An 18,223-nucleotide genomic window follows, 5' to 3' on the forward strand; every position below is an offset into this window, starting at 1 on the left:
AATCCCATGAGAGGTGGTGGACTCTCTTTGCTTTGAGGTTTATAAACAGAGGCTGGGTGGCCATCTTTCATATATGGTCTAGCTGAAATTCTTGCATTTCGGGAAGTTGGACGAGATGACCTTTGGATGCCTTCCAACTCTACAATTCTATTATACTATGCTCATGCTCAGGGAAAATAAACCATGACCCTTGACTTAGCATTATGTCTGAATCAGGCTTCTGGTTGCTTTTACTCCCAAAGAACCAGGATCTGTAGCCAAGGTTTGCTCTTGCCTTAATCATGGTTTGTTGGAGAAAAACAAACCACAATCTCTGGTTCAGTTGTAATGCTAAGCAAGGGTTTGTATTTTGTTTCCTCTGCACACTAGCAAAGAGGAGACAAAACAGCCTTGAAAGGTGTGTTAACAGCAAATAACAATTAACTATGGTTTACCCTGACATGCAAACTGGACCAATGAAGACATTGGCACCAATTCACTCGTAAACGCTGTATAGCAGAAATGATCTTAATATCAATGTAGTTATTTATATTTATTTGTATGCAGCTAATATATCAGTCTACCACTTTTATGAAAAACTTATTGTAAGTCAGGAACTATGGCAGTTAATTGAGAAGCATTTTGAGTTTTGGCCATATGAATATTTCCTTTTAAAACCTTTTTCTCAGACGAAAACTTAAAACCACACTACACCATTCTCCATGGAAACTGACAAAACATTTTTTCCTATAAATAGCAAGTGCTTTTCAGCTCAAATGTATAGCACTTCAAAATGTTACCAATGCTTATTTCATTACAACATTTGTTGTTGTTATAATATGGAACATATTTATTGAATAATTTATCTAAGCAAAGGAATGTCTTCTTTCGGTTCAGGAAAACACTATATATTAATTACATATGACTCTTGTGCCTTTCTAAGCCCATATGTATAATATTTTAAAACCACTTATTCATCACTGCATCAAAATGTGTAGAGTTTACGTAGAGAACACAAAGTAAAGCACACATATGTTTTGCTGACAAATGGAGTTCTAAAAAATGCATCAAGAGTAATGATCCTTCTTAATTCTAAGAAAGCTTGCTAGCCATTTGGGAGGAACTACAGTCCTATAGTGATACAGACAGATGTTCCTGCACACAGCAGTGTCAAATTTCTTTTACTGTAAATTACCATCCTAAATACCCTTAAACCGAAAAATATAAAAGGCTCTGATTTGCTACTCTTTCTTGGGCTATGTCAAGGAATTTACTGTCCTGGACTGCCTGTATATATTATGGGAATGTAAAACAGGCAAAAGGTAAAGGTAAAGGACTCCTGGACGGTTAAGTCCAGTCAAAAGCAACTATGGGGTATAGCGCTCATCTCGCTTTCAGGCCAAGGGAGCTGGTGTTTGTCCACAGACAGCTTTCCGGGTCTTGTGGCCAGCATGACTAAACCGCTTCTGGTGCCAACGGGACACAGTGACGGAAGCCTGAGAGCACAGAAATGCCGTTTACCTTCCTGCCACAGCGGAACCTATTTATCTACTTGCACTGGCATGCTTTCAAACTGCTAAGTTGGCAGAAGCTGGGACAGAGCAACGGGAGCTCACCCCATCGTGTGGATTTGAACCGTTCCGATTGGAAAGCCCAAGAGGCTCATTGCTTTGTTGCAACTTATTTAGGGAGTATAGGGTTAACTAGCTATGTATTCAGGCATCTGCTATTGCATGTGTGCAGGACACAACAACTATCCTTGAGGTAAGGGAGAAAGTTTCTTTGCGCAAGCATAAATCCTTGCCCTAATGGAACAATTTACCTACTGCTACATTAGATACAACCCAATAGAATTATCATTATAATATAAATGCCCATGCTCACTGCTGTCCATTTAACATGTGGAAGAAACGTTGACTGTATGAAAGCAGTTGTCTTCAAAAGGCACAAGATCACATGAAAGAACTGCTTTGGATCCAAGATGACAGTGAAACCTTGCTATGGGGTCTTATGAACAACACTGAATTGGCATAAAAATCAGTCCACGTGTGCTACAACGCCAACCATAAGGAATTCAAAGTTCAACAGCTGTGCAGGCAGGGGTAGGAAAACCTACCACAGTAACAATTAACTTCAAAAAAGAGAACACCACAAAATGCAGACATTAGTTAGAAGATAATTAAAGGGACAGACAAAAAACAGCCATGCCACTTAAGATGCTCACAACAAATGTCTTTCTCCTAATGTTAAAAGACAAAAGGCAATCCCAGAAGGAGCCATCATGGCTAAATTTTAAGAGGTCAATAATGTTATTCTGTTTGTTTGTTTGTTTGTTTGTTTGTTTACACTGTTCAACTAACTAGACTTCCACAGCAGCTATTTATGCTATATATGCAAGGTATTCTATATATGCAAGGTATTCTGATCAAGGCTCCAGGCAGAAAGAAGAAATACTGTCAGCTTCTTCCCCATACAGCAAGGGTGCTAACTACCATCTAAAAAGGGATGTCAAATATTGGTTAGGAATATATATGATGAGCTTGGAAGTCCCTAGTGCAAATGTCAGCTCAGCTGCTGTCTCTTAGACTTAGCCTCAGACAGTCTACAGTAAGGGAATAATTATGGTGACCATACAGAGTTGTTGCGATAATTATATGTGAAGTGCTTTGAGCACTTAGGAAAATCTCTCTCTAGCTCTCCATAAATATATAAATAATACACACAAACACACATATTTGGGAGGCAGAGAAAACACTTATCTTCATATCTTCATGTCTTCTGTGCTCTTCCAATTATGCTTTATGTAATTTTATTTCTGTTTATTGTTTGGCGCCTGATTCTTCACAGAACATCCTCTAAGGATCAAATGAGAGTCTTCAAGAATCCCTGCCAATGTACATCACCAGGGTCATCACTTTTGAGTGCGCCCCCTGAACAGTCCCTTTTTTGGGTAATTTTTTTGGTGTGTGTTATCATTTCATGTATTTAAAACAGAAATGAATGGTACCTATTGAGTCCTGAGGGGTTTGGCACATTAACCTGTCAGGCACCAGCAACACCCAACCTCACAGCAAAACTTTAACCAGTATGTATGCCAAGACCTGCCCACCTATTTCAGAAGTCTGGTGTGGCTTGACAGGAACAGTGAGAGAAGTTGTGTCATCATTTAGACAAAGCCATACCGCAAGGCAGCTTTGTCAACCTGGCACCCTCCAGATGGTTTAGACTGCAACTCCCTTCAGCTTCAGGTTGTGAAAGCTTCTGTATGGTCATCACACCACATGGAAAGTGGTTGGTGATGATAGTGAGAGGCCATCATTGGATGGGAGAGGTCCAACCATGTTTCTGGCACACCTGACAGGAAACAATATGGTTCGCAAGAGCTCTGTAAAACCATTTATTTCAGCTCCTATGACATTTTTTTTGGAAAGTTGCACAAAGAATAGGAGCAATACTTTTTGGCCTCCCTAGAGGTTATACTCCCATGTTTTAGGAGACATCGTTAGTAATACAATATCTCATGTAGTCTGATTCATGATTTTGGAGCTAAAGCTAATTTTCCAAAATTGGTGCCTTGGGAGTTAACAAACAAAGAAAAAGAAAAAGATAGGTTGTTTTCCCAAAAAAGAAATTGTGCACCGAGTGTTTTTGTGAGCTTAGAAATCACTGCTTCCATCACACATAACTAATTTTACTAGAAATAGCTACATATACCAGCATTTTGGGCTGCTTCCTAAGCAACAAGCACAGAGCTCAGATTACTGCATTTTAGTATGGCTTTTTTTGTGTACCCAAAGCTTAGAGAATAACTCCTCAAAACATTTAACACGATATTTCTAGGAGAAAACAAAGTTCCAAGAATCAAGTGGAGGGGAAACTACAAGCATAGGTATTATCTGCCTATAGAACTTGAAGACCCTGAACGCTTTAAACTTTCAGTGACTACATTTAATTGAAATGCAAATTACGATTTTTGTTATGACCTATGGTCCAAACAAATAAATTCTCCATTGAAAATGTAGCAATTTAGCTTAAAATATCCCAGTTCTGAGTCATATTCTATAAATGCAGATTCTAGTATATGCAAGCTAATGGAGCTGAATGCAACAAGTATAATCAGAAGAATTCTTACAGATGCATTACAGCAGGAAATACTCCTAATTTTACACACAGGAATTTCCTGAATCCAATATGTCATTTATTCCTGGCAAAGTCTCTCCTTTGTCTACGTATACTTCATGTTTTCCGCAAGCAGAGCAGCAGTAACTTACATAACTAGTGGACATATTTGTGCCAGATTTATCTACTGTGCACAATAAAGGCTAATTAAGCATTTCATCTTCTCATTTGAACTCTGGGCTGGATACACTAAGTTTATCTTACTAAATACATTTGAAATGTCAAGATTCTTAAAAAACAAAACACAGTAAGATGTGCTTATGTCCATGGTATGCCAAACAGACATTTAGACAAAAGACTGATTGGTTTTCTATGTAGGGGAAAGGTGAAACACAGAACATTTACACCCGGGCAATTCTTTCCAAAGGAGCTCATAGTGCTCTAAACTGCAGATTCTGTTGCGAATGTTTCTAGGGTCAGATTGATTACGCAAGGCTGCTTATGTTCTGCACGTACCTAGATGATAGTGTTTGGCATTTAGGAAAGCTATATGAAAGAGCATTTCTTCAAGATCCTGCGCAGAGAGCTTTATTAGTCCTGCTACCTGAGGTTCTTCCAGGAATTAAAACATTGGAGGGAGTTCGTTCTGTGCTTTATCTTGGTGAAGTGATCTTGCTGATGTAGTTAACATCTGTAGTCCAAAGCTCCATGATGTGCACAGGGACCTGGGGATACAGTACTTTCACCCCAGCAGGGCCATCAGATTGAGGATTATGGCAAGGACATGGAGACTCAGGTCTCATTTGATTATTTGAAAGGGCAATCTGGTATTTAAGTTAATGGCTAAAATCTAAAAGATATATAACAAAATAAGAGGATTATAAAGTTATCTAAAACACCCAAAACTTAGTTGGATACTATGCTATATGATCCAAACAGGGTTGCCCAAAATTGGGTCTCCAGCAGGTTTTTTTTACTACAACTCCCCTCATGCCTAGCTAGCAGGGCCAGTGGCCAGGAATGATGGGACCTGTAGTACAAAATAACAGCTGGAGACCCAAGTTTGGGAAACCCTGATCTAAAGATATGGAAGAAAGAGGGTAATAGAGAATGACACAAGTTGTTGCAATATGTTTTCTCTTCTTTATTTTATTGTTATTGAAGATTAATGATACAACCCTGAGATACCTCCTCACAAATAGGCCTCATAATCAATTAGTTTTAAGATGATGGGCCTTCTAAACTTTGTTTTAGAAGAAATAAACATTCAGCCTTCTAAACTATTACAATATTAATTTGATTGAGCGTTGGTCATTTATTTTGTATTTTATGATTTTATTTTTTAAGACGTTTCAATTATTTTTTGTATGCCACCATAATATTTTTGGTGATTCAAAGGTATTACTATAAATAAATTGTATGCAGTCACTGTACAAGGCCTTTAAATATGTCAATTTTACAGTTTCTGGGTAGTTCAAGAATAAATGGTATTACAAATAACCAACAGAGTTTGTTAGGAGGAAGTCATATGAGACCAACACAGTTTCTTTATTTAAATAAAGAAGTGGTTTAGTAGAAAAAGATGCTAATCGTATTTGGATTTCAGCAAGACTTTTAACTTCCTACAAAAGCTTGATATATATGAGTATAAGGTAGATGAACAGTTAGTTGAAAACTGCACTCAGAGAGTAATAATTAACAGGTTTTAACTAGATTGTACTCTACTGAAATCAATGGAGTTTGATCAGCAGCAGTACTGGGTGGGATGGAATTATCTTTTGCACAAAATAATCCCATCCACCATCTTAAGCTACAGTTTACCCAGTCTTCCTAATGACAAGACAGATCTTTCACTGCATCTAAAAAAGGCATAAAATAAGGGTTTTCAAACCTACTTGACTTTGCACATATAAAAGTACTTTGTAAACAAAAATGTTACTGTTTATCTTAATGGATTCCAAAATAACACACTCAATGTGAAGATTTATTATGGATTAATTATATACTTGAGAACTGCTTAGAAGATGTCACAAAAACTCCCAAGCCTGATTCTTTCCAAATTCTATCATGATTCTTGGTATGTACGGGCACGATTTTCTATGATTAATCACCATTCAGACTTGAACCTCACATTATCACATATCTAACATGTTACTCATCTGAAGAAATGTATGATTAAAAGTACTGAGACTACACCCATGAAAGTGGTCAACGAGTCCTCTTCCCCAGCTATCACAATTACCAGCAAGAACACAATGAAAATAATGTAGATTTGAACACACAAGTCTGTCTGGTTGCTGACAGGCAGCCTTGCACTGTTTTGAACAAAACTAAACTAAAGTTGTCATGTATCAGAGCAGCAATAATGAAAATAAGTCAGTTCTATTTTCTGACTTCTCCCACAATCAACCAACTTCAGAGTGATGAAGGACAAGAATTGCTGGCAGAAATGGGACTACCACTGTGGACTAACAAGTAATGGCTCCTTTGGGAAGAAGGAAGGAGTATGAATTTATTTTTAAAAATTAAAAAGTAATGTACTTCCAGGCCACATACAGCTAGGTTCTATACCATCTGTCAATCAATTGAGGTTCTGTTTCACTAGATGGCTTGTGTCCAACATACTTGCCAGACCACCACCTATCCCATGACCGACCATGATTTTAAGGTATGCTTTAGACCGATCCTTAGGCACACTGAGACATGAAGGGCAAGTCTGAGCATCTTTTGGAAATGTTTTTTTTTTTAAATCAGGCAGAGATTTTGGTGGCCTGAGTTAAGGTTGCAGCTGAGCAAGATTTCAACCTTTAATATTTTTATTTACATGTTCATTTTGAATTTTACATATTACTTTTAACATTTTAAGCATTAGAAAGCTACTTAACCAAGAACAAATTCTGAGCTTTCTAAAACTGCAGAATTGTCCTGCCTAGTATAAAAGATTCTTATTGCCACATAGGCAGTGTTTAGTAGTGCTAAAATAGCACCAGCTTTTACTAGGCACAACTAATACCCAGGACAAAAGAGCTTCTCTCTTTCTATTCTTCCTTTTTTGTGCTGAAAAAGACCACAGCTTACATGTGGCTCCATGCCCATCCACTCAAATACTTAAGTCACACACCTATGCCTCTGGAGATGGATGTTTGAATGCGTGGGAGGCAAAGCTCAAGAAAAGGTGGGTTAGGCAGGTTGGCAAAACATACACTTGAGCAAACTTCAAATTCATTTCAGACAACTATTCTAGTGCTCAATCGAGCCACATACCCCAAACATGATGCTCAGAACACCCAAACTGTGTAACTGGGATACAGTTGGCCATATGCCTTGCCACCGCCCCCCGCACCTTCCTCACCTGACCACGTTGGGATGCTCAAATGTTTCCAGATGCTTCAATACAGCCACCTCACGTATGGTGGAAAGTGGCATCCCCTCTTCGCTTGTCTGCACCCGCACCCTCTTCAGTGCTACAAAACGTCCACCATTCTTCAGGTCCCGGGCCTTGAACACCTTCCCATAGGCTCCTTCACCAATCTCAGCTACACATTCATATTGTTGATCAGCTAGGGTCATGCTGTCCTTCTCCATGGTGACACCGCTTTCCTTCTTCCCCAGTTTCTTTCTGTGGTGTTTCAGGTGCTGTGGCTGTTGCCCTAGTTCCCTATGTGCAAATCTGTCCTTAGTTGTTATTGGAACAGGGTGTTCAGATATTTTGACAGATGGAGCAGCCTGCAGAATGGTTCTTGCACCCTTCCAGAACTGTAGTAATGCCCACGTGAGCCTTCTTGCTTAGCCAGTGGCAATTATCTGGTAGTCTTTGGAATCATTATCTTTGTAAAGCTAATGAGATCTAAGGGACAAAAAAACAACCACCAAAGAGAACATAATTAGTATTAGGAGTATCTCTCCACCGGCTTCCATAATAGAATATTGCTATTAAACACTTTGTCTGCACATTTAGTTGGCATATGTAATACAACTGGCTTGCACACATTTAAGTGAAATGAGCCCTTTAAACAGTGCAATTACAAGAGGCAATGGGATGCAGATCAAGGGGACAGAATATTTGTGCTCTGTGAACTGAATTAAGTTAAATGTTACACTTGGACTTTATTATAAAAATTAAGAAATGTGCATTCTGCAGTTCATTCAGAATAATTTAGTCTGGTTCCAGAAATAAATAACCATCATTAAAAACATGGTAGGTAAAGCAGCAGCAGATTAAAAAACAAGCACAGCAAAATGGCAGAAAACTCACAAATCAAAAGCACATTGAAACAAACAAGTATTCCATAGATATAAAAAAAAAATGAAAAGAGAGATAGCCTGACAGATCTCCATAGGAATTTATTCCACAGTCTTGGTGCACCAATTAAAACACCCTGTCAGGAGTGCCTGCTTGTCTGATCTCAAGTAAGAAACTGGCATGTTATTTAAAACAACTGGTAGTGTTAGGCAGGTTTGGGGAGGTATGTGTGTCTCATTAGGTCTTCATCTGATAATAGAAGACATAAAGAATCCTAGACATATTTCTGTGCTTCAGCAGATGCAACTGCCTGCTAACAAATTGTTCTCTTGCAAGTAAGTTTTTTAAAAAGTTTTTCCATGTTGTACAATGCTATGCTAGGGAGAAATTCCCGTCCTTGCTCTAAACCTGTGGGTTGGCTGAATGGCACAGAAAGTATTGCATGGCTAGGAGGCAACTAAACATGCTTGTCTGGATAAGCAGTAGTTCCTGGTTCCATAAAGATAAACCATGGTTAGCTGAAAATGGAAGAAAATGTTTCTAACCTCCTCCACGCAGGTAAATCTAGATGGGGAGCGATGATTTACAAGTTCAAGGCTAACTGGGGTCTGCTGTTATAACTGAATTCACAGACAACCAACAAAGCACAGTTAGAGTCACTGCTCTGCCTCAGGGGGACTGTCCAGCAATGACCAAAACACCAAGTCAGGGGCTACAGTGCTACCAGCTAAGCAGCCAGACAAAGTTCCTAAGCCAGATGTTGGTGATCAGATCATTAAGCCTGATAAACATGTGCCCATTGAAAGAGCTCCCCAAAGCATCTGATCTGAGGAACCAAGTGCCCCCCACAGTATCACACAAGACCAATGGTGCAATATATTTTTGGTGGTTCAAAAACATTCTTATATTAAGAAACATGCCAAGTGGGAGGCCATGGAAAGCAGGAGAAGTGTCTGTCTTCATGCGAGAGTTGGCCCTTTAAGAGACTCTTGTTTTCCACAAGAAGACAATGACCTTTTATCCACACACTCCGTGTCCAAGCAGATTTTTTCAAGAAAAGCTCTGGGGTGAAAAAAAAGAGTACTTAGACACAGAGCTTTAAAGCGTGGGGCTGTGCCTGGAAAGCATGGGGCAAAATTTTAAGTGTTGATAAGCCCTTAGCTAAGATGGAGTGGACTGCTGCTTCCAACCCTTGTTGGATGGAGGAGTTGCTCACTAGGAGCTATCCGTGGTGCTGCAACAACCAACCAACCAACCTGTGTTGCTGTCTTTCCCAATGGACACCTCCCAAGTTCTGACCAGATAGAAAATTAAACAGGCAAGCACCACTAAACCATGGTTTGCCTATTATATGCCTGGAAGTTGAAATCAAAATGTGGGTTTCCTGCTACATCTAAGCCAAGTCACAAACACAAATCAGCAATAAATATACAAAAATATATTTAATACACCAGGAAAAACAACAGCACAAGCTGTACCCTTAAAACCCCAAAGGTTTGATGAAATAAAATTTTTTAAAAGTCCACCTAGCCTTTAACAAACAAAGAGAAAGACCTCTTGGAATTCAGGTCCAGGGTCACTACAGAAAAAAGAAAACAAACCTGTTTCTTGTGAAATACAACCTACCATCCAGAATGGACAGAACCTAGATGGCTCCATCTGCAGGTTTCAATTCTCAAGGGACAACACATGGAATAAGACACTTCCTGGGATAATCAGAATACTGTGTTTTAGGGCTTTATGGGGCAAAACCGTCACCTTAAATTGGGCTAAGAAACAAATTGGTAGCTGCCTAGTGCCTCATGCCAGCTAAAGTTTCTGAAACATCTTCACGGGTAGACCCATGTAATCTAATTAGCAAGTCGGTATAACATGCATGACAAGTGTCCAGATCCACCAACATGTACTCAGACTAAATAGAAAGGAGCTGGGCTTAGATTTAGTCTGAGACCATTTCAGTAACTGCTTGCACAGCTGGCAGTACTTGACAAAATCTTTAGGACACATGGCTCACAATGACCATGAGTACTTAAATTCTGAACGTGCATTATTAACTAGCCGGATATAAAGTTTCATTTTCTGAATCATGCAATTGATTTTTCATTGCTGATATAATCCTCATCCCATTTTGTGAGCTACTCACAAAAGGCTGTACCAGTAAAGCCTGAGTTTTACATTAATATTATGCTCTTTCGGATTAGGTAATATATAATCGCTGTAGTTCCATTTATTGGATTGAAAACTGAATATAATATTTTGTTAATTTTATCATTTGTGGCTAAAATGGAGCACAATCCAAGCAACATTAAGCACAGTTAACTCTTACTGCTTTAAGTGGGAGAAATTTAATCATGGCAGAGTGCTTAACATTCCCACTGCAGCCTGCAAAACTTTTAATGCTGTATCTTGCCCTATTATGATAAACATTCAGTAATCCTTTTTGGATCCTCCTCTGGATTCATCTAAAAAATAATAAATTGTTTTTATGTAAACCACTCAGAGATTTTTATATATATTAAGTGGTATATTTTTTTATACAAATACATTTAAAAACTTGTTAATGCCTATTTGGATGAGGACTGGATCATTTCTAAATGAAAAAAAATGATAAAATTATGGAAGCCAGATAGTAGTACAGATAGATAGATTTCTGTTCTTTCTCGTCCCTCAACCAAATTAAGAGAAGGAAAAATGAAAACCAAGAGGTCACTTTGCTTGACCAAAGTGGCAACAGCAGGCCAAGTCTCTTATCTCTTAATTTAAGAGTTGTTATGCAAGATCAATGCTTAATTATGACTAGCTACAGCAAATCCATCTTTCAAGTAATGAATAGCTACAAATTTGCCTACATACAGATCACAACTTTCCTTTATTTTCAAATACTAATGATTAACCAAAGCATAACCAAGTATCAAATATTATTCATAACAGCCAATCTTAATCTTATCATGAAGGAGCCATTTTGAAAAACAATTATTTGCATTCATTTTTAATGTAGCAATTCTCAGACTGTTGGCAACAGGTTACAATGGCCAACATTTTACAAATAAATTAAAAAACAGAAATCAAAGCAGTCAGGTTTGGAAGACAAATTAGACAAAGCTAATGAAGGATGGCAATAAAACCACAACTTAGAAAAATATATACAGCAAGACTTTAGAATTATGTTTCCAATGTTCTTGGGTTATGCAGTTGAGTTTTTTTCATCAAGGGTATATCTGCCTCTCCTGTTTTGCTCCTGGACTCTTAGAACCCACCAGCCTCTAAGACCCTGGGTAAGCTTTCCCCTTGGTTTTTCCCAACACTGGCCCTGCCTTTCACCTCCCTACCAGATCTACTTCTGGATCTACTAACTGGTATGTCCCTTGTCCTTCAGCTACTTTTCCTCTAATCTTGTTTTCACTCTTTTCTCCATACAGCCTTCCTCACAGATCTGCTTTTCTTTGTCATTTGTGCTAAAATACACAGCTTTCTTTTTAAGTATTGTACGACTTCGCAAGTCTGTATTTCACACAAGTTTCTCCTTCCCTCAACCCTCTGCATCCTCCATCTAGTCTACCCTACCTTCCAGGCTCTCTGACTTTTTGCCTTCTTATATCATTGGTTCTCTTCTCATTTTGTTTCCTTTCCACCTTTTACCTTCCACTCCTAGCACCCATGAGTTGCCAAAAGATCCTGCCTCCATGTAATGGATGTGGTCTTCCTCCCCCCCAATGTAGGCTTTCATTTCCTGTAGTTTAAGCTCAACTGACAGAACTTTGTTGCTGACAACTTCTTGAACAATTCAAAGGTTTATGAAGAGTCCATGACATCACAGCAGCTTATCCAATAGCTAAATGGCACATTTTAGCTGATTAGGAGGATCAAATTAAAATCAAGTGTGTCTTCTTTGGAACTTTAGGTACAACACTCAAATTTATATCATAGAAATATCTCTGTCCTGATTTTAGTTTCAAGTAAATTCATGGCACTTCTATTTTAATCAACAGAATAGATAATGTTTCATTATTCCTTCCAATTTTGATGATATGGAGCTCCTGCCACCCTCCATTTGTTGATATGTAGACACCTACTGTGTAAATGCCACATGTTCTACCAAAAACAATTCTGGGAATTGTAATTTTATGAGCTTCTGAGGATTTTGGTTACAGGTCTTTAGGCTTCCACTAACTTCACTGAACTAAAATTCCCAGAATTCTTGGAAATAAGAATGATCAAGTTTATAATGTGGACATGCCCTGTTCTATAGAGATGTCATCAGTGTGCTAGAAGGGAAAGAGAAAAACTAGAACTGTGATTCTACATATCCTTATCTAAGAATTAACCCTAATGAAAACAGTGGGATGCTGCTGAGTAAACATGCACAGAATTGGGCTACAAGTGTCACAAACTGGGCAAGGACGGAAACATAGAAGAGGAACTCGCCATGTCCAAGTTCAACTACTTTTTCAAAATATATTCCAGAGCAGGGTGAGGCATATGTTAAATTTTCACAAGGCCAGGCTAAGAGCATGTACCATGAGATGAAAGAGAACTTGGTGAAGTGAAGGAAGGTTAAGACTAAGAACATAAGAAGAGCCTGCTAGACCAAGTCAATGGCTCATCTAGTCCAGCTTTCTGTTCTCACAATGGCCCATCAGATGCCTTTGGGAAGCCTGCAAATAAGACATGAGTGCAATAGCACTCAGCCCACCTTCTATTCTCAGCAACTGGTATTGAGAGGCAAGATGCCTCTGACAGAGGATGCAGAACATAGCCATCATGGCTAGTAGCTTTTGACACCTATTAGAACTACAACAATGTTAACTGATATGAAGCTAGATGAAGATGCAAACAGTTCTAAGAACTAGGCAGATGCTACACATTGTGAAATGAGTAGAGAACATATAAAGATGGATATTTATATCTTATCATGCTGTGTTATAGAGCCCTTAAGTAACCATCAGTTCAGGACTCCTTATGGAACTCTAGTAAGGCACAGAATGTATGTAACAGTGGTTTAACATGTTGTAGAATGGACCTATAGGCTCATGAGAGAACTCAACTGAATAAACCAGATTATTGGGTAGTTCTCCCATTGCACTAACAGCACGGCAGTTGCCACTTATCAGTGCCCACATTTTAGACTTGTTCACATACTGGTTTGTGGTAGGGATAACTATTATCTCTGGAGAAACCACATTGTTTCTTTCTGGTGCTCACAATATTTTGCTTACGGATGTTTGTGATAACGTTAGTGGTGTCAATGTCTGAAAGTCTTATACCCAAATGGCTGTGACCATTCAGCGGCAAGGAAGATGCCATACGAGAAAGACAAGAGATAAGTAACAATTACCAATTGCTGTCTACTCTTAGACATAAAGATCAATGTGAACAAAAACACTTAGCAAGACAGGATGATTACTATAAAATACCCGCATGTTTAGGTGTTTGCTTCAACATTTTCCTTCTCTCTTCCCAGTACAATATTGATGAGTAGTAATAGTTCTGTCTGGAGCATGGCTAATACCTCATCTATATGTCATTTACCTGTTAGCAACAGCATAAGAAGGCATACTCTATAATCTCTATATTTCAAAAGCTCACTTAGTAGAAAATTACTAATCACTTTCACCAACTTTTTTATCCAGACTAAAACAATCACATTCAGGTAGAAAAATCATATCTGCCTTTACTCACCAATTCTCACACATGGATGAGAACCAGCACACAGCATAAATGCATTTATTGAAATAACTGAGATCTTTATCCTAGTTGGTACCTGTATTGAATTGATTTTATGTATGTTCTGTTGTTGTTTTAAAATGTATGTGTGTGTTTATGTATGTGTGATTTCATACATGCAATTGTTTTAACTTTTTATATATGTACCTGTTTCATATATATTTCTATTATGTTGTAAATTGCTTTGCAAAGCAATTCATACATTAAATAAATTGTCTTCCTCATCATCTTCGCAATGAAGTCAAGCATGATTTAAATTGTGTTGGGAACAAAACTGTTATTATTCTGAAAACTGGTCTTTGGAAAGCTTAAATGGTGGTAAAGAGGATGGCATACTAATTTTAGTCTTCACGGGTAACCAGAACAGAGCAATACAAAATTAAGACTTTTTCTGTGGTAACTATGGACACTGTATTTATGTTCTGAAATGCAATTATTTGACATAGTTTTTTTAAACCTTCAATTGTGTGAAATAGCATATTTGACATAATATGATTTTGACATATTATTTTAGCCCTACATTATCACTTCTGTTTGGGAGATATGAAGCTGCCTTATGCCAGGTCAAAATACTTGTCCAATTAGCCCAATATTGTCTACTTTGGCAGGCAGCAGCTTTCCAGAGTCTCAAGCAGAAGTCTTTCCCATCACCTGCTACCTCTTTTTAAAACTTGAGACGCCAGAGATTGAATCTGGGACTTTCCACATAAAAAGCATGTGCACTACCACTGGGCTATGGTCCTCTGTGAAAATAGTTTTCTTGCATTTCACATGTGCGTGTAATTTCATTTTTAGTAACATATTGCGTTATATGACATTTGAAGACCATGTAACTGTGTGCGCGCGCATATGTTTGACCTCTGGCTGAGTTCTATTACCCGAGCTTCGGAAACATCTGAGTAACAATGACAACAGTTATTCTAGAGTAACTGCTCTATGGCAGCCTTAGAGCAATCTCACATGCAGCATGTGTAAAAGCACCTTTGAGCCTATATTTTGTTATTTGTCTAAATGCATCCATGTTTCTAAGGTGGATGCAAAACAGAAGCCTTTTTCAACCTGAATGCACATTCTTGCCAAAGTACACTTTTACATCTGCATCACACGTGCAAGAAACAAAAACAAAAAACCCCAACTCAAGTCTTAGATATGAAAATTATTTTTAAAGCATATGCCAGAAACAACGAATACCTGAGTACTGTCAGCAGCAGAACTTAAATTTGAAATGGTAGGTGTACACTTCACATGATGCCTTCCTTGAGCCAGTTCAGGCATAATAGCGGCCAGGTAACCAGTTAGTAACTGCCCAGAGAAATAAGTCCAGCCATGTGAACAAGGTACTATCTAGCAAAGGCAGATCACAGTGGCTGCCTACATTACCCCCCCCCCCCAATTTATGGAAGTAACTGCTATGACCACCTGCGCCATTTTCAGATGGGAAGGCCAAAGAAAGACAAAAAAAGCCTGTTGAGCAGTAACATTTTGACAACCTATCCCATAAACCTTTGGCGTATTGTGGCTATTTTATTGTGAGGCGCATGTTAAACGCCTCTCTCTCTCTCTGTTATTCCCAAGTTATTTATTTATATTTATACCCCACTTTTCCTCCCACCACGGAGCTTTCCATGCTGCCTCCTATCGAGGACACCGCTTTAGCTTCCAAGCAAGTTTGGCTGCTGCCTCGTTTACCTTCACACCATGCCCTGCTGGGCTTGAAATTGAGGTCCCGGCATTCTGACACGCACAGACACACACATATATAGATATATATACCAATTTTTAAAAATAATAATTTAAAAAAAACCTGAGGTGGACAAAACGAATAGCGCCGCGTGCCCAGCAAAGCGAAAAGTGGCGACTGCAGAGGCGGCCGGTGGGGAGGGGAAGGAAAAAAGCTCCACGTGCCCCCGAGCGAGCGAAGAAGAGGATCCTCTGAGGGAAGCGCCTTGTCAGCCAATAGAAAGAGAGAACGGCCCGGGGGAGGGCGGGGCCGCTGGGTGCCTCTGGGATGGAGGTCGCCCCCAACCGACCAGGCGGCCTCTGCCTGCGTGTCTGTGTGAGGTCGGGAACGCGGGGCGCGCGGGGAGAGCGGAGCTGCGTGTGGGGGGTCGCCAGGGGGCGGGGCCTGCGGCTACACCGCCGCGCCTGCCTGCCAGCCTGAGGCGAGGGAGCCCGCAAGCCCCGGAGAAGACTCGCTGCAAGGGAGGTTCCGCGAGAAGCCGCTACCGGAGGCTGCAAACGGGCCGGTTGGCAGTGGAAAGTTACCGGTCTCTTATAAGAAACGCACATCCTGGTGCGGGTCGGGGGGGGGCGTTGTTACTTTCCTCCCTCCGAGCTCCTTTTCGAGCTCGGTTAACACCGCAACTTGCCCCCCTCCCAAGTCACATGAAGAATGCATGCGCGAGCCTGGTGCCCTGCGTGCTCGCCCGGCCGCCTTGCAACTGCACGGCAAAGGCGGGCGAGCCCCTCTTCCCTAAACATTTCGCACTGCAACGCGCCCCCCCCCCAAACTGGAGGAATCGGGAGGGGTGGGGGTGGCCGAGTATGCGTGGTAAGCGATTTCCACAAGAACAACGCCTCCCCGGGCGGGCGAGCAGCCCCCACCCCCCAAAATACTCAGACCAGGATCAAGACGACTCCAGAATGCCCGCATGAGTCCTCATTCACCCACCCACATCCATGCATGCGCGCACACACACCCGCCCTTCGTGGCATTTCATAGAAAACGTGCTCGAGGACCACCCCAAAGCAGCTCCCTTATACAGCATGCACGCAATGGGAGAAAGGCAGAATAAGTTTTTTCCCCCTCTCCGGGATGGGTGGGTGGGCTCGATCCGGCACAATCTGCAAATTAATAAGGAATGTCTGAAATGCGGAGAGCGAGATCTTGGGGCGGGGGGGGGAAGGAAAAGATTCCTGTTCCCACCCACTTTTCTCTCCACCCCCCCCACCCCCATATAGAAAATTAGTGGAGCATTAAGTTACAGGGTCTACACAGGAGAGCACATGGGCACTTTCCAAAGTACCTGATATTGCTCTGGAACTGCCTCGGTCTTCAGAGGAAAACTCCCACCTAAAGTGATCTCCAGGAGAGCTGGGCTTTAAATAGAAAAAAAAGGAAAAAGGGAGGGGGTGAAAGAATGAAAAAGAAAAGAAAACAAGAAAAGATGGGGGAGAGGTTTCCCTCCCCCTCTTTTTTCCTTAAATAATCAGCATCTCATAAGAATGATGGGTCCAAGCAGCAGCACCGAACCGGATTCGAAGCGTTCACATGGTGATGGTGGCTGAGGTTGCAGGCTCAGGTCTCAGCAGGCACCGTGGCGGGGCCACACAGGTAGTCGCAGCGTCTCCTCTGGGGCTCTGCCTCTGCCCTGAGTTCGCATCTTCCTGCAAGCAGTAGGGCAGGCTGCACCTTAATGCAGAGAGGATCTCGCCTCCTCCCCCCTCCCTTGGGGGGGGAGAAGAAGGAGAGAGAGACTTGTGCTAACTATTCTGGGGCTGATCAAAGCCTTGCAGCGATCAGTCTCCCGAGAGTGCGGGGCTCTTACACCAGCTCTCCACGCTGCCTGCCTGCTGCCACTCTTTTCCTGCCGCCGCTTCTCCTCTCTCTCTCTCTCTCTCTCTCTCTCTGCTCCTGTGCTCAGTCTGTGCTCAGTCTGGGAGTAGCAGCAGCAGCAGGAGTAGAAGAGTTTCCCCCCACCTCGCCTCCACTTTTTTCCCCCTCCGTTTCCCACGCTGGCTGAATGTGACTTGACCCCGTTTCAAAAAAGTTTGACATAGTGCTTCAACATTTCCGCATTCCTCCCCGACTACAAAGGCAGCGGCCGCCTCCTTCTGCTTTCTGTCTCTGCTCTCTGTCTTCACACTCAATGAAATCCTTCATGTGCTCGCTGCCAAAAGCAGTCACATACCGCAAGGGTCGCAGCAGCCAGCGCAACGGCCAGGAGCAGGCGCCCCGGGGCAGGGGCAGCCCGGGGGGAAGAGGAGGCAGGCAGCCCTCCGCCGCGGGGAGGAGCGCGGGCGGAGGTAGCCCGACACGCTTGCGCTGCTCGCTGTGCTCGGGGCTGCGCAAATGAAAAAAAAACGTTATTTATTGTCATTATTATTCTCTGGTGCTCGGGGCTGTACAGGCGATCATGCTATTAGTGCTATATTATT

The 18,223-nt window shown here is 41.1% G+C and overlaps 1 protein-coding gene across 5 annotated transcripts in view; it reads right to left on the bottom strand.

Moving 5' to 3' along the window:
• Nucleotides 1–17,752, bottom strand: part of CDK6 (cyclin dependent kinase 6) — a 98,294-nt gene extending 80,542 nt beyond the window's left edge. Inside the window, exons 1-3 of one of the 5 annotated variants that reach the window (XM_053409359.1) lie at nucleotides 17,092–17,752; nucleotides 9,968–10,047; nucleotides 7,451–7,945 (exon numbers count right to left, since the gene is read on the bottom strand). In XM_053409359.1, coding sequence (XP_053265334.1) covers nucleotides 7,451–7,683 — 233 coding nt within the window. In that variant the 5' untranslated portion in view covers nucleotides 7,684–7,945; nucleotides 9,968–10,047; nucleotides 17,092–17,752. Of the gene's footprint in view, nucleotides 1–7,450; nucleotides 7,946–9,942; nucleotides 10,048–15,754; nucleotides 15,836–15,869; nucleotides 16,013–17,091 lie in introns of those variants that run through there. The other 4 variants (XM_053409358.1, XM_053409356.1, XM_053409360.1 and 1 more) reach the window with 4 other exon arrangements.
• Nucleotides 17,753–18,223: the final 471 nt, after the last annotated feature.

This window comes from Podarcis raffonei, chromosome 12 (genome assembly GCF_027172205.1).
Source record: "Podarcis raffonei isolate rPodRaf1 chromosome 12, rPodRaf1.pri, whole genome shotgun sequence".
NCBI lineage: Eukaryota > Metazoa > Chordata > Lepidosauria > Squamata > Lacertidae > Podarcis > Podarcis raffonei.